The sequence below is a fragment of the Rhodnius prolixus genome, unplaced genomic scaffold, assembly GCF_049639745.1.
Source record: "Rhodnius prolixus isolate KJV_2025 unplaced genomic scaffold, Rpr scaffold_10, whole genome shotgun sequence".
Taxonomy (NCBI): domain Eukaryota; kingdom Metazoa; phylum Arthropoda; class Insecta; order Hemiptera; family Reduviidae; genus Rhodnius; species Rhodnius prolixus.
Window position 1 is genome coordinate 9795036 of NW_027411615.1, and position 21390 is coordinate 9816425.

The following is a 21390-nucleotide window of genomic DNA, read 5'->3' on the forward strand; positions in this document are numbered from 1 at the left end:
GGATTACTACTAATTGGACAACGAACACATTGCTAGACGAATGGTGAATTATTATTGCAACTAATATCGGTTGGTAGAAAACATGACATCAATTATTAGTTTTGCTTATCCTCAACGGTTTCTTCATTTTCTAGGATTTCCTCCCAGATTGCTCTTACGATCTCCACACTTCAATGTCCGCTAATATCATCGCATTGTTAACGACATCACACTGATAATGGGTGAAAACAACGATATTATCCAACACTGCAGGACCCAATTACATCTACCATAATTCTGAAGACTTTCTTATTAAATAGTTTATTCTGGGGGTCTGATTTGGTTTCTCCAAATCTTATGTTTTTTTCAGATCCTAGCTGGTGTTCCACAAGGAAATGTCGCAGTCAGCCTCACCATCATTCACCCATCCTGAATCCTGGAGATGAAAATGGTGTTTTGTAGCCATAGCTCTAAAATCGCCTACAGAACCATTTAGATCTACATGAACTCCTTAATAGACCGGCTTTCGAAGTGGCAAGGAACAAGGCGCCTGTTCGCATTAAAGAAAATATTATGTTTCAGAACCCCTTCTAAAAAAGCGAAGCTTCTTTTGTATAAGGCCCCAATTTGACCGGTAGTGTTTTATGGAAGCGAATGCTGGGTTTTGACCCAAGAGAGAATAAGATTGCCCTTGAAACTATGGGGGAAGGAAAATTTTGAGGAAGATATATGGTCCTGTATACAAGGGAAAAAGATGGAGAATCCGCACCAACTGCAAACTCTCTATGTAGAAGCAGACCATCGTTGCATGCATTAAAAAAAAAAAAAGGAAGATTGAGTTGGTTAGGACATGTGGAGAGGATGGTGGTGAACAGAATCCCTAAACGCCTCTTAATATGGAAGGCCCCCGGAGGCGTCAAAAGAAGAGGTAGGCCAAGACTGACCTAGCTTGAAGACGTAGAAGGGGATTTAAGAAAAATGGGTTGTGCGAAGGTGGCGATTAAAGGCTCTTGATAGAGCAAATTTGATTGAGGAGGCCCTGATTCTTTCAGAATTATAACCTTAACAATGTAAACAGTTTACAGTTCATAATACCATCTTCCCTCCAATCGTATCCCAGGAGACCTTCATACCGACTTTAGACTATAGTCAGAAAAGCATCCATCAAGGAATCCATAAACAACACAGAGAAGACTATGCCTAAATCGATGCTACGAAAGTACTTAAGAGATGCTGAAATGACCCTTAAACAACAAAAGACCAATTTAAAGCAATATCATAAAAACCCTCTGCACATATACGAGGTGCGTTCAAAAAGTAACGGGAATTTTTAAATTTCGCGGGTTTGGAGAGTCTGATTGTAAAATTTTTTTTTTTATTATGTTGGTACACATGCCCCTGAAGTACGATAAAATTTTCAGTAATATTCATTGTTTACTTCTTAAGTGGCAGCCGTTAAGGTTAGACGTGTTTTTCGAGCTTGGCGATTTTTGTTTGTTAAAAAAAATGGATCAAAGAATTTGTATTAAATTTTGCGTAAAAAATGAAATAAAGTGTGTGAAATGTTAATAAAGGCATATGGTGAGTCTGCTATGAGTAAAACAAGGATTTACGAGTGGTATAAGCGTTTCCAAGATGGCCGCGAAAACGTTGAAGATGACGAACGACCTGGACGTCCAAGCACATCAACAACCGATGAAAACGTGAAAAAAGTGAAAGAAATGGTTATGAACGATCGCCGAATCACAATCAGAGAAGTCGCTGATGATGTTGCCATATCAATTGGCTCATGCCATGAAATTTTTTCGGATGTTTTGGGTATGAAACGTGTGGCAGCAAAATTTGTTCCAAAATTGTTGAATTTCGAACAAAAACAGCGGAGAATGGAAGTTGCTCAAGAGTCACTCAATGAAGTCGACAACGATGCGGATCTACTGAAACGTGTTATAACAGGTGACGAAACATGGGTTTACGGATATGATGTCGAAACTAAGGCTCAATCGTCCCAGTGGAAGCATTCTGGATCGCCAAGACCGAAAAAGGCTCGACAAGTGCGGTCGAATGTGAAGGTTATGCTCACTGTGTTCTTCGATTTTAATGGCATAGTGCATCATGAATTCTTGCCACATGGTCAAACAATCAATAAGGAGTACTACCTACAAGTTCAACGCCGTTTGCGTGAAGCAATCCGAAAAAACGCCCGGATTTGTGGCAAAACAATTCATGGATTTTGCACCACGATAATGCACCTGCTCACACTTCATTGCTTGTTCGTGAATTTTTGGCCAAAAACAAAACTTTAACGATGCCCCAGCCTCCATATTCGCCAGACATGGCTCCATGTGACTTTTTTCTATTTCCAAACATAAAGAGAACATTAAAAGGCCGTCGTTTTACAAGCATAGATGACATTAAAAGCGAATCGCTGAAAGAGCTGAAAGCTATCACAAAGATCGAGTTTCAGAAGTGTTTCGAGGATTGGAAAAAGCGCTGGCACAAGTGTATTGTATGCGAAGGGGACTACTTTGAAGGCGACAATATTAATGTAGATGAATAAATAAATATTTTTTTCAAAAAACGAAAATTCCCGTTACTTTTTGAACACACCTCGTAAATACAAGATTTGTGGTTCAACTAAATTCAGCAACTGGAATTACTACGGAACTATTGTTACTATTTCTATAACAGAGTATCTTTCCTGTAAAAAATTATATCTCAAAAAAGTCACACTACTGAAGTGAATTCCTCTTATAACATTAAATAATCAATAGATTATTTACTAAAAGAAACAATCATTTTTTCCGCAAAGGTCAATTCAAGGGCAAGTAAAGAGATAATTGAGACTTACTTGGATTGGTGTCGATAACTTCTCCATTTGGCCCATAAGTCACAGTCACCTCTTTATCTACAGCATAAAACCCTGAAAGTATCTGCATTTCTTCTTTAGTGATTGCAACAACACTGAAAGCAGTTTATATTACTTAGTGACTAGCAAATAATAATAATAATAATAATAATAATAATAATAATAATAATAATAATAATAATAATAATAATAATAAATAAAAGTGGTGTATAATTATCTGCACTTTTTTTTACATGATACAAACAATCCAGGATGTTCTTTAATAATGAGACTGTTTCTTTAACAGAAAGCGACTGTTTTTGCAAAGAATGAAACTAATTCATTAAAGTCGCCTTTGACGAGAAGAGCTATTTCCTTCATGAAATGGTTACGAAAAAACGGAAGGACCATTTTTCTTTTTCCTGCTGGGTTTCTAGTTTTAGTTGCCTGCTATCAGACTGACTGTCCATCCAAGCTTTCAGAACAACAATGCCCCCTCTGTATGGGGAAAATGTCCTAGCTCAGAAAATATTTCCACAGGATGTGGACTTAGTATGCCAAAAGATTGTAATAACAAGATGAGGGGAAACTGCCTCTAATGTACTGTTGGTTGTTGCAATCGTTAGTTTGCGATCTTAAGAGGTCAGAGAGCAAAACGACCGATGCATCAACACTGTACCTTACGAAGAAAGGAACCTATCTCCTTTTAGCAGTCGGCTTAGGCAGACTTCTTTTCTTTTCTTTTTTGTGCATTGCTTGGGGTACAGTGCCGCCCGGTGACAAAGTCGCCATAATTAATATACGAGGTCTGTAAATTAAGTAATGAGACTGATTTTTTAAAAAAAAAAATTATTCAAAAAGAATTACAATTCTATATTGTCACCTTCAAAATAACTTCCTTCGGAAGCCACACAGCGCTGGAGACGTTTCTTCCACTCCTCATAGCAGTGCTCGAACTCCGATACTGGAATAGCCTTCAGCTTGGTCGGTTACAACCGTTTAAATGTTTTCGACTGTCCCAAAATGAGTTCCTTTGGGGTGATTTTTCAACTTCGGGAAGAGAAAAAAGTCACAAGGACTCAAGTCAGGCGAATAAGGAGGCTGAGGAGCCACAGGAATGTTTTTACTGGCCAAAAACTCTGGTTTATTGAAATTGCTGGGTAACAAGGAGCATTATCGTGATGCAACACCCACTTGTTATTGATGTTTAGTCTCACACGAATGACCGCTTTTTCGAAGTTTTTCAAGAACCTCTCGGTAAAAGTGTTGATTGACCGTTTGACCTTGATTGACTCTTTGTGGACGATTCCGTGGATATCAAAATCAGCATGCATTTGATCCTCGACTTCGCCATACTTGCTTTTTTGGGCCATGGAGAGGATGAAGTGTGCTCAACTCCATGCTCTGGCGCTTGGTTTCTGGGTCGTACTCAAACACCCAAGACTCGTCACCAGTAATGACACTTGTGACTTTTTTCTCTTCCCGAAGTTGAAAAATCACCTCACAGTCGAAAACATTGCAAACGGCTGTAACCGACCAGCTGAAGGCTATTCCAGTATCGGAGTTCGAGCACTGCTATGAGGAGTGGAAGAAACGTCTCCAGCGCTGTTTGGCTTCAGAAGGAAGTTATTTTGAAGGTGACAATATAGAATTGTAATTCTTTTTGAATAAAAAATTTTCAAAAAAATAGTCTCATTACTTAATTTACAGACCTCGTAAGATAATAATAATATGAGGATCTATTCTTTCGTGAAATATTTTAAAGAGTTAACCACTGGCTGCACACCTCCCAACGGTACGCACTAGAAAGCAGCAACGAAGCCTGGGGGAACTGCACAGATAAATTAGCATAACATCCTCTGTCTCTCCCCATCCTGTGGACGTTATACAAACCACTCTGAAAACTGTCATCACCCTAATATCATATTAATTGTGCAATATGCTAAAACAGGCCTGCGAACACGGGGGGGGTTGGAAGACTCCTATATTTTGGTGATGAGTTATGAAATCTACTATGTAAAATAGAAGCAAATTCTGAAAATTAAATATTAATTGTGTTTTTTTTAAAAAAATTGAAACTAAATAATGGAAATATTGATCTGCATTTGGTTACTATGTACAACTCCACAGCTACACTTAAAGCTGGGAGGTAAAAGGAAGATGTCAAACGATGGTGAAGTGAGAGAATGATGTTTAGAAAGAGAAGTGAGAAGGGGACTCACTTTAGCCAACTTAAACATTTACATAATGACACTCAGAGTTAAAGAGTGTGTTGAGAAGAGAGAGACCCCAACACCAGGCTATTAACCTCATTGTAAATCACTTTTAATATTATGCAAGCATCTAATTACTTCTGTTTGTAATCATCGTATAAACATCTCCCATGCTACTTCACTTTACATTCTTAAAACATTCTTTTATTAATAACGGCAAAAATAACAAGTAGAAATATCTAAATTTTACAGCCTTTTCAGTAAGCCCTTAAGATGAATTTAAATAAAATACATTTTTATCAAATCCTTACAGCGAGACATCTGATGGCACATAAATGAAATGCAGTACATTAATTCTGTTTTTGACAAATGGAAGAGAATTTGAAAAAACCAGAAACCCTCAGAATTTCTACAACCACTGAGAACTCTAATTCGAAGATCTGCAGGCTCCAATAGTTCCTCTTTTCGAGAGTTGAAACAAACTGAAACTTCATTACGTCATATTTGGAAACAAAATAATAAAAATATAAATATTTAATTAAAGGGGCTTCATTTGTTTATAATTTAGAAATGAATTACTAATACAAATAGGTATTTATTGGTTATTAGCCATTCAAAAGTGGATTCAAATTTTAACAGTGATAGAAAAACTCTTGCTTTATCTTTTACTATTTCAATGTGCGTGTGATTTGAGTAGGGTTTGCGAGGTCGACTGATGACTATTCAAAATAAAGAGCATAGTAAAGATAAAAAAAAGATTAATTGGGAACAGAGTTAAGTTAAAATGCCTGACATTTATTAAGCCATAATATAAACTGAATTTTTATATTAGGAGAGAATATTTTATTGATAAAAAAAAATGGCCAGCATAAGGGTCTGTGATGTGCAATAAAATGTAATAAAAATATTAATGAAAATTTAATGCAGTAAAAATATTTTTAAAAGTACAATGGATTCTTTTTTTTTAAATATCTTCTGAAAGGATGCATTAAGACACTGTTCTCGGAAAAACTTAATAGTTAGAGAAATCTTTTATAAAAATGGCGAAAAATTAGAAACAAATTTAAATAAAATAAGCTTTTTCAAAACGTTTCTGAAAATGGCTGAAATTATTAACGAGCTGTAGTATGTTTGAAATGATAGGTACTTGCTGATTTGTGTACCTTTTGGCGTTTAATCAAGCCCTATACTTAACTATTTAAACTGGTAAGTTTTTGTTAAGGAGATATAAATAAAAATAAAAATACTAACAATAATACCATTAATAGTAATAATAATAAAAACATAAAAGGGAAGGGATTAGCTATGAGGTTAGCATACTGGACTCCCACGCCGAGGTCCCGGGTTCGAATCCAGCAGCTGACCCTTAGATTTTCTCTTCCTAGGAGCTTCTTACAGCTCACTGTCCGGTGATGGACAGTGTTGTCTGTAACGAGAGAACACAGTCCGGAGGCCGGCAATGCACTGGAAAAAGCTCCGGGCGCTAATGACCTGAACTGTTGATGCGCCAAAAAAAAAAAAAATAATAATACCATAAATAATAATAATAATAATAAGGGAAGGGATTAGCTACGCGCTTAACATATTGGATTCCCACGCGGTGGTCCCGAGTTCGAATCCAGCTCCTGGCCCTTAGATTTTCTCTTCCTAGGAGCTTTCTACAGCTCACTGTCCGGTGATGGACAGTGTTGTCTGTAACGAGAGAACACTGTCCGGAGGCCTGGAAGTGCACTGAAAGAATCTCTGGACACAATAACCACAGATGTTGACGCGTCTTAAATTATTTAAAAATAAATATTTTTTATTTTTTTTTTTTGGTATCAGTGCTTACACTATTAACTAATCAACAACTAACTGTATGTTAAATATTGTATTGTTTAATAAATTCTATCAAAGACGAATATACATAGATATTATTTGAGAATATTATCTCCTTAAAATATAGGGGAACAGTGCAATATCTCGAGATTTCGTTAAAAAACTTTTCTCTTTCTTTATTATATCTAGGGCAGACCATCACCACGTGTTCAAAATCTTCCGTCTCATTACATCTCCTACAAAGAGGAGAGGCCAATTTCCCTATTCTAAACAAATACGACCGACAAATACCATGGTTTGCTCGCATTCTATTCATTATCGTAACCATTGTTTTACCAAAATACCCATCTTAAAAATAAATAAATAAAAATAATAAACGGTTTAGCACTTATTGTTAAAGGTAACAATAAATAACTTAGTAGGTCTAGTTAAACAAATTTTATAGACAAAAGATTATATATTAATGTTTAAAATGATAAGGAAGAGTAAAGTTTACTGGAGAAGAAGGTGGGTAAAGTAAGAAAACTAATTAGAAAATACATCAAGTAAAGTATGTAAAATGTTTTTGTTAGAATCATTTAGAAAGGAGCGCAAAGTATTTACTTTATTTCAACACCGCAAGCTTGCAAAATCCTAGCACACGCTCACTCTGGCGCTCAAATAGCAGTAAGACTGTGCTGTTCAACCATCCAGAAGATACCGGCAGCAGCTAACGGGAGATAGGGTAACTCTAACAGCAGAGAGTGTGTTCACTTTAATACTTAATCAATTAAAGAGAGAATTAATTGAATAACATTAATTAACTCCCAAACTATTATTCGCATAGCAGAAAGGGGGTATAAACTCCCATTCGCTTTACTTGTCTTGTACACAAAAAGAGGTAACTCCTACGCTAACAAACTAAACTTGATAATTTCCATTGAAATATAATTACGCTCCAGCTAATTGTAATTGTTATAATTAAGTTTCGTTAAGATTTGAACTAATGAAAACTATTTATAAATTTACCAAACTATTTATCTGCTTCAAAGTTTTAGCTTCAATACAGGCTGACTGTAATAAAAATATATATACATATATATTTTTTTTGGAAAGAAGCCAACTTCTACTCAGAATTCTCCCTTAATAAGAAGAGAATTCAACAAAATCACAGATCATTATTTGCGTGGTTAGTACAAACAAACAAGATTATTTAATCAAAATATTGTGAGACTACATGAAACTACAAATATTGAGGTTAAGCTACTCAAATCAGAAGGTAGGTGGCCACTCTGATGCAGTAACTCCTTGATTTTTAAGAAAATACAAAAAATTAAAATAAATTTTTGAATGTAAAATAATGAAATTGTAAAATTTAGAAATATAACTTACGTTTTACTAGGATATGAATTTTCAAATGATAGGATAATTTATATAAAGCTAAGATGAATTTTCTAACAAAAGTAAAGTTTTGGAGATGACCGGCTAGCGGCGAAATGACAAACTAATGCAAGAAAAGAAAAATAAAGGAATTAAATTGTAAATAGTCAAGCAATAAAATGAAAAATTAAGCAAATGCTCACTTTCAAACACTTTGTTTATTTGTAAGGAAGTAAGACAATGTTCGTAATTGCTAACGAGAAACCTTGTGCTACTCCTGCATTATCAAAAATCATAATTATGAAATTAATTCAACTTACGGTGTTGGCTCTTGGTCTAATTCCAGACTGTACATGAGATCTCCATGTTCGCACAGCAAACTACTGCCTCGAAGAGAATGTAAAGGTTCAGTACGCCCTCCTTCCCTGTAAACAAAATATAACTGCTGGAATATTTACAAAAAAAAAAAAATAGTATAGCTGGCTATTCATTTGAACATTCCCAGAGCGAATTACACAAACTGGTAACCTTGTTTACACTAGCTATAGAACTTGCGAGGTAAATGATAGGTTGCAATAACAAGACTCCTTTACAGTCTCCTTGTTTACCATAAGTGTAACCTCTTTAAGTATGGAACAATTAAAACTAACTAAATGGAATAAATAAATAAATAAACGCTATTTTCCGTAAATTTTGATTAGTTACAGGTGGCTCCAAAATGAGGTACACACACCAGGTACAATTTCGCAAACAAAAATAATTATTATTATTCAATTGATCATTTAAGAAAAACATTTTTTTACTTTTAATGAGTGTTTCCACCTTGCATACATACTAAGTCTTCTCAATTTTTTTCCCCTCAAAGTGGCATTTACAAATAATTTCTTGAGAATCTAAAAAACTGTTTATGGCGCCGAGCTGATAAGCTAAAATGTATTGTGTGGGTACTGGGTTCAATTCCCAGTCTCTAGGTCTTAAATTTTATTTAATGCTTAATTTGAGAACTTTATAGTAAAATATGTTTGCTAATCGTCTCCGTCCGCGACCCTAATTTGGTGGTTAGGCGTAAAGCTCGCCTGAAAAAACAAAGTAGGCATTACTTTACATAGTTTATGAAAACGAATTCTTCGACGGTTCTCATAACTCAAAAAAGAATTATTGAAGTTTAACAAACTGCAAATAATTTCTGTATAGTCTGCATTAATAAGTTACTAATCCTACACTGAGCATTAAAACAAGTTCAGTAGAATGCATCCATCATAATCTGTACATAAAGTATTATATTCACTAATCACTTTCCAATATGTATGCAAATAATGCACGGCTGATAATTGGCAGAAAAGATTAATTAAGACATAAAGAGAAGCAATGAGAGCGTGCTTGCTTTTTTTTTTTGTAGGGCAGTGCTAAAGGGATGCCGAGGGCAGAAGGCATGTTCGGGGTGGTGTTTGCACTAGGGCTAGAAAGCTCCTGGTCGAGGGGCGGACAGAAACCCTAATTGGACCATGTTAAGTTTACGCCACTAAAGTTGACAACTTTGTGGCGTTAATTTTTTTTCCCCAGCGCAAGATATGTGTCCAGGACCAGGCTTTAGCCGTTGTTCACTTGTTTGGCTTATTTCCCCGGCGCGCTTGCCAACCCTACGTCACTGCTCATTCATCCTTACTCTCCTTTCCTTGGTTCACCTTTTTTTATATATATATTCCTTATACAATAGTACAAAACAGACACCAACAAAAGAACCTGGTCCCTTCCAGCCAATGCCAGCCTTTAGCAAGGTAATGCCCTTCATTTAGGCCACGTCTGGGGATTTTTAACTCACTCCTCCATCCCCAATCTACTTCGTTCCTTTTACTCCCTATACGACATGCACTTTTTACACGTCACCCTTTAATTAAACTGTCTTACCTTCTTGTAAAAATGTAAACGAGCTACAACAACCTGACTTAACCAATAACATTTCTTCCTCAACAACACTGCTTATGTTTAATTTGCATTTTTATCTACGCAAATGTTATTTATCGTAAACTGTTTATACTTTTAGTAGCCTTTGTCAGAGCCCTTTTTTTCTTCAACAAGACAACGTATACTGAACAAAAAAAGATCCCTAAAAAGAGTTATTTAGCCAATTGCGCGTATAATAAGAAGTTGTACCATGCCTAAAGCATAAAGTGTGGATTCGTGAGATCAACAAACACATTCCCAGAATGCACTGGAAGCACTCTGGATGCAATTATCTTCAGAAGTGCTGGGCCCGAGGAAGTCAATTAAGAGAACTGTGTCCAACCAAACTGATCTTCTATACAACTCTTACGGTTATTCTGCACAACAGAGCAGTCAGGCTTTGCTTGGGGTTTAATAGACGAATACTTCATTTAGTTCAAATGTCTAACATTAACGTTTCGGCCAAATAAGGCCATCTTCAGGATGTATTAGTAGTAATACGAGGGTCGTTTGAAAAGTCCGTGCAAAGTCAGAGAGATAGCACCACTGGCGCGTATCGAGGTTATGTTTAGTTAGTAGCATCTCTTGGAAGAACACACACCAAGTTTCAGCCAGATCGGTCTATTTCTTTGTGTTTGGCATTCGTTTGAATCGAGGAAGTCGAGTGATTTTCAAAAAATGGACGAAAAAGAATTTCGTGTGTTCATTAAACACTACTTTATGAAAGGCAAAACGCCTCAGGAGACTAAAGAGAAGCTTGATAAACATTATGGTGACTCTGCACCTTCGATTAGAAGAGATTATAAGTGGTTTCAAAATTTTCGGAGTGGCCATATGGACACAAGTGATGCTGAACGTTCTGGACGCCCTGTTGAGGTTACTACTCCAGAAATCATTGATAAAATCCATGATATGGTGATGGATGACAGAAGAGTGAAGGTGCGTGAGATTGCTAGTGCTGTGGGCATCTCGAATGAACGGGTACATAATATTTTGCATCAACATTTGGACATGACAAAGCTATCCGCAAGATGGGTGCCGCGATTCCTCACGCTTGACCAAAAACGAAATCGTGTGAAGTGTTGCAAGGACGGTTTGCAGCTGTTCCAGAAGAATCCGCAGGACTTTAAGCGTCCTTTCGTCACTTTGGATGAAACATGGATACATCACTACACTCCTGAGACCAAAGAACAATCTAAACAATGGGTTACCAAGGGGGAATCTGCGCCAAAAAAGGAGAAGACCGTTCCTTCGGCCGGAAAGATTATGGCGACTGTCTTTTGGAATTCGCAAGGAATAATCCTCATCGACTATCTGGAAAAGGGTAAAACTATTACAGGTGCATATTATTCATCGTTATTGGACTGTTTGAAAACCGTGCTGCAAGAAAAACGCCCACGATTGGCCCACAAAAAAGTCCTTTTCCATCACGACAACGCACCAGCTCACACCTCAGCAGTTGTGGTCGCAAAATTAATGGAAATAGGGTTCCAACTCGTTTCACATCCCCCCTATTCTCCAGACTTGGCTCCCTCGGACTACTATTTGTTCCCCAATATGAAGAAATAACTGGCGGGAAAAAGATTTTATTCAAACGAGGAGGTGATTGCAGAAACGAATGACTATTTTTCAGACTTGGACAAATCCTATTATTCGGAAGGGATCAACAAAGTAGTGCAGCGTTGGACGAAGTGTATAAGCCTAAAAGGAGACTATGTTGTAAAATAAAAAAGGTTTAGCCCAAAAAATTAAGTAGTTTTTATTTTTGCACGGACTTTTCAAACGACCCTCGTATAATCTAACATTATGCCCCAGTGGTATACTTAACCAGGATTCCTCAGGCTACTGGTTGAGATACTAATTGTGTTTTTCTACTTTCTCCCAATGGATTTGCTCCATATTATCCATAACTTGGGTAGCTGCAGGTTTTTCCTTTCCTTTTTTCCTGCGTTCTTAACCTTCTCATCTTAACCTTTCTACTAGCGCTGTTATGAAGGTTATAATATTTTGTACATTACACTTCATTTATTTATTTTTTGTATATATTTTTATTGAAATAAAGATTTATTCCATTCTATCCATAACTTAGGAATCACTAAAATAATATAATTATAAATAAAAATAAAATAATAACTCTAGGTGACACAGTACTGATAACAACCTTATTAAGTCGAAACGTCCAATAAAGTCGCTCGGCTTACAATCAAATCATCAGGCAAATAATTCTTAAAAAACGCTTATATTAAAGCGTAGTTTAAAAAATGCCTCACCACACTACGCACTAATTTTGGGCACTCCCTTTAGGTAAAAAGGTTTTGAATATTTACATCAAACACTCTTATTTAAACACGACTATCAAACATGCTGTTATAAAACTTCAAAAAAAGTATGAGGAAATCGATCATTTCGTTGGAAGAAAAAAATTTATTCCATAATTTGGCGGTTAAATTAAGGATTCAATTGTTTTTACGAGTTGAATGAAATCTCAACTGAATGCATCAAGAGACAAATCTTTGAAGGAATACCCTATTAAGATTGTTTCAACACATTTTTTTAAGTTGACCAAAAAAATTGGATCAAAAGTTAAAATAAGACATCTAACTAACGACAGAACACTGTCCGGAGGCCGGCAGTGCACTGAAGAAAAAGCTCCGGGCGCCAATAATCTCAGATGTTGACGCGCCTTTAATCATAACACAAAAATAAAATAAAATAAGATATGAATTTATATTGGTTTTAGTGACCACAAAAATAATAATAATTCATTTAAAAATTCAGAAAAGGTATATTCATGATACATCGAACAAGTAATGTACAGCATGGAACTAGTCCGTCTGCTGGAGGTCGACGTGAACACAAAATATCTTATTCTTGTTATTATAAATAAAGCAATATACACTATAAGTAGATTATAATACCAGTTAGAACACAATACAAATGTAAAAATATTATATTAAGGATTCAAATTAGCGAGGGAATCGGTCCAAATAAAATGTTGGCAAAAAGACGAGTTGTTATTTTTATTTGGACTGATTCCTCGCTAATTTGATTCCTCAATAAAATAAGACAACTTAAAAAAAAAAAGGTGTAGAGCTCAAATTTGCAAGGAAACTGTGGTATGTAGAATAAGCGCTCTAAAAATAAAGTAGAGGGGAGTAAAGTTTATAGCAAAATAAATGTCTTTTAAAGAGAGCGATTCAGAACAATGAAGTGCTGTTAAATATGTGTGCAAAGAGAATAAAATGGATGGTCGGCGCATAGAGAACAGGGAGGAAAAAAACTACCCACACATGGAGGATGTAGAAAGGAAGATGTACAGTATGGGTGAGGGTGGCTGGAAGAGATAGTAAAGCGAGAGATGTCGTGCATCATTAGGGCAAAGGCTCCCTAAGGCTTTTTCCTTCATCCATCACGGCCGTCTCTCACTGCTGAAGAAGAGAGCTAAGGGCTACCAACAATTATAGGCACCGCTTATCTGGCCGATAACACTTTCAACCAGCCTAGACTCACACAATAACGGACAATACTTACGACTTGCTGAGATATTCCCTAGCCCACCGTCATATATATACATGTCTCTCGCATATTATTTACTAGCATCCCTCGTTCGCCATGTACCATCGTACCTTTCTAAACACATGTAGACAGCAGATAAACTCCCTTAGTCTACCCACACGTCTCGTCCAGCCGTGCACTATCTTACCTATTGTTATTTAATCTAAAAGACGACCAACTTTGTAATTGAACAAGCTGCAAAATATAACTTTCAAAATATTAAAACATTTAATAGAATCGTTATATTTGACAATTTATTTATATTAACCAACAATTCCATTTGAAGTGCGTTCTCTACACAGTATACACATCAGACATACCTGTACAACCCTCTACACTACTCTGTATATATGCAGAGACACAGTGCATACTAGCTACAAGTACACATCCTTCATCAGCTTCATACAAGTTACAGACACATTTACATAAAATAGAATCCTGGGCAAAGAAGTGGCGAATTAAAATGAACCCACAGAAATGCCAGAGCATGCCACGTTTACTCTCCGGCGGGGCTCCTGTCCACCTGTCCTCTTCAACAGCAATCCTCTTCCTTGTACAGTATCTGGTGCGCTACCTTGGGCTCTACACAGACAAACGACTCACGTGGAACCCACGTACTAGACTTAAAAGACAAGTAATGACAAAACGTGCGAAACTGCTTTACAGATTACTTGGACGACGCTCTAAATTGCCCTTAGAACTCAAACGTTTAACATACAACACTATCCTCAAACCTATGGTGGACTTACGGACTAGAGTTGTGGGGTTCAGCCAAACCTACAAACATACGGACAGTACAAACATTTCAGTCAAAACTCCTCGCCGACTGAATCGCCAGTGGCCCCGCGACTTCCTTGTAGGCTGAAGACCTAAATCATTATTCTCCTATCTCTCCTCTCTCCTCCTCACATTCTCCTCTCTCCTATAGAGAGTGCTACCGCTGGGTAGTTTCTCTCCCCCTGCTCTCCTCCCGCACCAGTTCATCACTCTCTCCATATTTACTGATTGTATACGATCTATACAGATTGTAAATTACGAAATTAATAAAAAAAAAAAAAAAATTATATTAACCATTTCGTAGACCGTAGGATACAGAAAGATACGTAGATATATAGATTATTTATAATTATAATTATAATAATAATTATTATTACTCCACCTAACAGAACTGTTTCAGAAATGATCACTCGGTCAGGTCTTTCTTTACTTGGTGCAGAACACAAATTAATTATTTCTCCAAATCAGAGCTTTTAATTAGGTTACATTAAAAATTCTCACTTTCCTTTTGTAGAGACCCTGAAGAAGGTAATATATTTACCGAAACGTTGGTATGAAGAAAGAAATTTGTTTGTGAATTTTTTGACCGCACCTCAAGATTCCCCCAAAATCATTAATTAACAACGGTCGAAAACCAAATATAACATATTAATACTGTTTTTATGTATGAAAAAACAAAAATTTGTTCAAAAATAATCTTACGAGGGTCGTTTGAAAAGTCCGTGCAAAGTCAGAGAGATAGCACTACTGGCGCGTATCGAGGTTATGTTTAGTTTAGTAGCATCTCTTGGAAGAACACACCAAGTTTCAGCCAGATTGGTCTATTTATTTGTGTTTGGCATTCGTTTGAATCGAGGAAGTCGAGTGATTTTCAAAAAATGGACGAAAAAGAATTTCGTGTGTTGATTAAACACTACTTTATGAAAGGCAAAACGCCTCAGGAGACTAAAGAGAAGCTCGATAAACATTATGGTGACTCTGCACCTTCGATTAGAACAGTTTATAAGTGGTTTCAAAATTTTCGGAGTGGCCGTATGGGCACAAGTGACGCTGAACGTTCTGGACGCCCTGTTGAGGTTACTACTCCAGAAATCATTGATAAAATCCATGATATGGTGATGGATGACAGAAGAGTGAAGGTACGTGAGATTGCTAGTGCTGTGGGCATCTCGAATGAACGGGTACATAATATTTTGCATCAACATTTGGACATGACAAAGCTATCAGCAAGATGGGTGCCGCGATTGCTCACGCTTGACCAAAAACGAAATCGTGTGAAGTGTTGCAAGGACGGTTTGCAGCTGTTCCAGAAGAATCCGCAGGACTTTAAGCGTCGTTTCGTCACTGTGGATGAAACATGGATACATCACTACACTCCTGAGACCAAAGAACAATCTAAACAATGGGTTACCAAGGGGGAATCTGCGCCAAAAAAGGCGAAGACCGTTCCTTCGGCCGGAAAGATTATGGCGACTGTCTTTTGGGATTCGCAAGGAATAATCCTCAACGACTATCTGGAAAAGGGTAAAACTATTACAGGTGCATATTATTCATCGTTATTGGACCGTTTGAAAACCGAGCTGCAAGAAAAACGCCCACGATTGGCCCACAAAAAAGTCCTTTTCCATCACAACAACGCACCAGCTCACACCTCAGCAGTTGTGGTCGCAAAATTAATGGAAATAGGGTTCCAACTCGTTTCACATCCCCCCTATTCTCCAGACTTGGCTCCCTCGGACTACTATTTGTTCCCCAATATGAAGAAATGGCTGGCGGGAAAAAGATTTTATTCAAACGAGGAGGTGATTGCAGAAACGAATGGCTATTTTTCAGACTTGGACAAATCCTATTATTCGGAAGGGATCAACAAACTAGAGCAGCGTTGGACGAAGTGTATAAGCCTAAAAGGAGACTATGTTGAAAAATAAAAAAGGTTTACCCCAAAAAATTAAGTAGTTTTTATTTTTGCACGCACTTTTCAAACGACCCTCGTATTTGACGCAGTTTACAACCCTCTGTCAGAATCTCAATTGAGTTTCTAATATTCTTGACAAAAAAAAGATTGAAATTAACTAAAATGTTCCACTATAAAATAAATAAATAAACTAAAATAAAATAGTATTTAATTTTTAAAACAGTTCTAAAGTAATAATTTAAATCTTCCTCTATTGTAGAAAGCTCCTAAAATGCCGCGCATAATTTATTAGAGAACCTAACAATTTATTAATTATTAATTGCACTTTATTAAAATAACTCCACCAAACAGTACTGTTTCAGAAATGGTTACTCGGCCAAGTCTTTACTTGATGAAAATAACTATGACAACACAAATAAATTATTCCTCCAATTCAGAGCTTTTAATTCAGATTACACTGAGAACACTCAGTTCTCACTTAAAAAATATCGATTAGTCTATATAAGTCATCTAAACTAAAGAGCCCATAAAATTAACCTAAACAAACTGAGAATCTGTTATTGGAAATCACCATTTCTTGAAAGTAATTCAAATACCGGTCTCTTATTTACTTGGTCTCCACCTCATCTACCTTGCGGTGTAGAGGTTTGGACAGGAAGAACACCATCTGTCTCTAACCATAGACAACTTCCTGGACTATGCCCGTAATAATTCTCTTTGGTTCCTCTCTTAACATTGTCCAACAACTTGAATGGGTCTGGCCATCACAGACCGTCACCGAAAGTAGAAGGTTCAACAACCAATAAAACTCTTGAAGGTGCTCAGGGCAAGAGTAGATGCCTAAAAAGGGGCAACCCCTCCGTTACACTTGAGGAATGTGGGGCCAATCCCCCACATCTCTGAAATGGTATCCATTTATTGTTTCTATTTGTAGCTCAATTCTTCATCTAATTGCAAATCGTATTCTTAAAATATGTAATTCAAATTCCGGCCTTTCAATTATGGTTTCTATTTGCACTGAATTCTCCATCTTTGCGAATCACATACTTAGAATATGTGCAACCAATCGTGAATTTAATATTTCAATCTAACGTCACTTCATGTACGATAATCTGTTTCTCGGATGTTCCATAAAACTTCAAGGATCATTAGAAAAGTGAGACTTCAAAGAGAAAGTTAACATACTCCTTTCAGTCTTTAAATAAAAATGAGTGCTTTTGTGGGTATTCAAAAACATCTTTTTAATGAAATACTTTTACATCCTCTCAAGTTCTTCATAGACAGAAGGCTTCCATACTAAGTAGGAGTTCTAACCTAAAAATATGAAATGAAATGCTGGGCTCTTGGTTCCTATCCAGCCAGTGATTTCCCTTCTCAAGGTCACGACTTAACCTCATGTTACCCAGTTTACATTTTTCTTGCAATAATCAATGAAATTTATTAAAGAATCTTTAGAGAATGGAAAAAACCTTCACATCGCATATCTCTGCCATTTTTGTCTGTCTATCCTCTGCTAGAAAGATGAGTGTGTGAATGGCTATGTGTTAGTATGGTTCATCAATCCTGTTATAGATTGGGCTGAGCACGCTTGCTCAAGTGGTATTTTGAGAAATCCCCACATTCTCATCAGTCAATGCCAACCAGTAAGAGAGAAATGCTGCCCTCATCTTCTTGGTACAGCTCTCTCCACGGTCTCTCTCTCAATGTTACAATTAGTTACCAACAAACTACTCCATCTTGCCCAGCTTCCTTACTGCCATCATCATCATTTTCTTCCGGCTACACATTGCACCAACATCAACTCCTGGTAATTCTTGCCAATATCATCACTCTTATCACATATCCTCTTGCTATTTTGTATCACCTCTATTTAAGCTTTAGCGTTTTCACCATAATGACCTGCTTTTCATATGTACCATATTTAATAAGTGTTTTTTCTTAAAATATGTTCTGTTTCAAATTACCTTTAAAAATTAGTGAAACATAATCTTGGCATAGTTGATCTTTTCGAACAGAAGGTACATAAATTGACCAAAATTTGTTTTATTCTTCCGATCAGAAATATTCGTGATCAGGTTAGTGATGTCAAACATACTAAGAAAATATATTCTACTACCTATATACTTTTTTCTATTATCTAGAAAATATTGATATTTATTGTGACTTATTCATTCATAAATCTTTTTTTAATTTAATTTTTTTTGAAAGACAAGCAATGACGAAACGTGCGAAACTGCTTTACAGACTACTTGGACGACGCTCTAAATTACCCATTGAACTCAAACGTTTAATATACAGCACTATTCTCAAACCTATGTCGACTTACGGACTAGAGCTGTGGGGTTCAGTCAAACCTACAAACATACGGACTGTACAGAACATTTCAGTCAAAACTACTCCGACAGATAGCTGATGCTCCTTTCTACGGTGACTAACCTCACTCTTCACAACGTCCTCAACATTCCCTTCAAAGACCAACACGCCAAGACTAAATATCAAAAATTCCATACTGCTCTCTCTACTTGCTCAAATCCTCTTGTACAGTCTCTCTCCTCCTCTGACATCCCTAACAATCCTCCTCGCCGACTGAATCGCCTGTGGCCCTGCGACTTCCTTGAGGTCTGAAGAACTAAATCTCTCCTCTCTCCTACTCATGGTCTCCTCTTCACATTCCCCTATCTCCGGTAGAGCGCTACCGCTGGATAGCTTCTCTCCTCCTGCTCTTCCCGCTCCAATTCATCTTATTTACATCCTATTTACTTATTGTATATATTTATACAGATTGTAAATTAATAAATAAATTAAAAAAAAAAAATATTAAAAATAATTTTTTTTAATTTAACACCTTTAATTTAAGATATTTCAAAAAGTGGAATTAATCGATTTGTGCAGTGAACATCTAATTTGATGAAAATTCAGTGCTCATAAAAAAGATCATATTAAAAACAGGATGAAAACAACAGAGAATGAAATTTTATTTGAACTGATTTTTAAATCATAAGCCTTGTTTATTTTAGCAATAGTACCATGGTTTTTTGGTTCACTCTTTTCTTTCTTTTTTTTACATAAGACAGGGGGTGTCCTAACCTGGGGGGTAAGTTTATTCGATTTGAAACTATAAATAAAATAAATATTTAAAATGAGCATATTGAAGTGAACTCTGATGGACAACTCCAGAAATCACCTGTAAGTTAATTATTTGTTTAAACGTTGTTATTTCCGCCGGTTAAGTTCTATTCTTCTAAATAGACAAAAAAATAACTGTATATAACATGACCACTCTAAAACACTGTTACAGACACAAAATCACATAGGTTTTAAACAAATAATTAATCAAAACTGTAAAGATTTAGGGATATGAACAAGACTTTAATTAGAGTAAAGCTTACAAGGGGTCTTTGCCAGCACAAAGAGGAGGGGTTCTACTAATCCCAGTCTAACTGACCATGACCAAAAGCTTGGAGACACGTCAAGACTAGATTGTATTATTGTGTGACACAAACTTGACTTGAGGATTACTTCTCGTTTGGAGAAAATAAATCTTTCATTTTGAACCTGCTATAGTTATATCATGTTCTGTTCTACGTCTTCGTATGAATTCATTAAAAATATCTTGTTAAAGAATATATTTTTTAATTCAGACAAATAAGTTGGTGGCAATTAGAGAACGAAATCGACAGTGAACATTCAGACGACTTTCTTTTACTCCAAACATCGCTTTAAATAATAATAATAATAATAATAATAATTTATTTACAAGCAAATAACCAGTTTAACACGGAAAAATAAAAATTACATCGTTACAATCCAAATAAACCAAAATAGAGCATTAAAAGGAACACGAATTAAGTCCGTTGAAGCTGTGAAAGAAAAAGCGGCATGCATCATGCAGGAGCTCACAGAAAAAGACTTCCAGCACTGTTTCGAACAATGGTAAATTCGCATGGAGCGTTATAGGGATAGAGGAGGGGTGTATATTGAAGGTGATAATAACTAAATATGTATAAATTTAAAATAAAATGTTTTACAGCAATAGTCTCGTTATTTAATAGCCACACCTCGTATAGCAAACTACCAATCCAAGAATCTCTTCATATCTAAGCGGAACCAACAATAAAGGAGATTTATTGCATTAACTAGCTGCATTCTGCGACCATCCAAATCTTCAATTCAATAAAGCTAGCCAGTTAATAAAAGAAATTAGAAGATACCATAAAATTTATGTAAATTTAAAAAATAATTATTATATAGACAAAGAAAAGAGGGATTTTAGGACAGATCTGAAGTAAGAAAGATAAGTAATAACGACGGAGACAACAGCTGCACCTGAGAACGAAAGGCGGCCTCCTTATCGCATATCCGACAACAATTTAAAAAGGAAGAAATACACCAACCAGAAGATGATTCAGTCATTCGAGGCTAGGTCAACACGGTCAGTCAAGTTCCAGTAATTCGTGAATAAAATTCTATTAACTTTATTAATTTTTAATTAATTAAAATTCTAGCAATTAAGATGACCTCTGTCTGACCTTTAAGACTGGGTTTGGATATTTTGATTTTATTTTAAAATTGCCATATTCTAATATTTTAGTATTCCATTCTTTAAATTTAATCATGAAACTAATTATAAGTTGCTCTAAATTCTATTAATAAAATAATCGAAAAAAATCCAATGTTGCACGAATAAATGTTTTTTTTACTTCAATTTTAAGAAAATGTTGATGCTGCATTGTTTTTTCATACGTTTAACCATTATTTATACGATTTTCAACTTGTAATAATTTATTAAGAACATATTAAACTGAACGGTGCAACGACAAAGTAGAACAAAAAAGGTTAGAGGTCCTCCAAAACATAACATAATTGGGCTTGTCAATCAGCTAATAACTATTTTAACTCAAAAAAAAAAAAAAAAAAAATACATCGTTACAATTCAAAAAAACAGAAATAGAGCATTAATATGAACGTCAAAATTGAGAAAAGTA

At 35.9% G+C, this 21390-nt stretch overlaps 1 protein-coding gene across 2 annotated transcripts in view; it reads right to left on the reverse strand.

Moving 5' to 3' along the window:
• Nucleotides 1–21390, reverse strand: part of LOC141457234 (ubiquitin carboxyl-terminal hydrolase 48-like) — a 189355-nt gene that overhangs the window by 154939 nt on the left and 13026 nt on the right. For both annotated transcript variants that reach the window (XM_074133918.1, XM_074133919.1), the window contains exons 14-15: nucleotides 8535–8639; nucleotides 2828–2940 (exon numbers count right to left, since the gene is read on the reverse strand). In XM_074133918.1, coding sequence (XP_073990019.1) covers nucleotides 2828–2940; nucleotides 8535–8639 — 218 coding nt within the window. The remainder of the gene's footprint in view (nucleotides 1–2827; nucleotides 2941–8534; nucleotides 8640–21390) is intronic.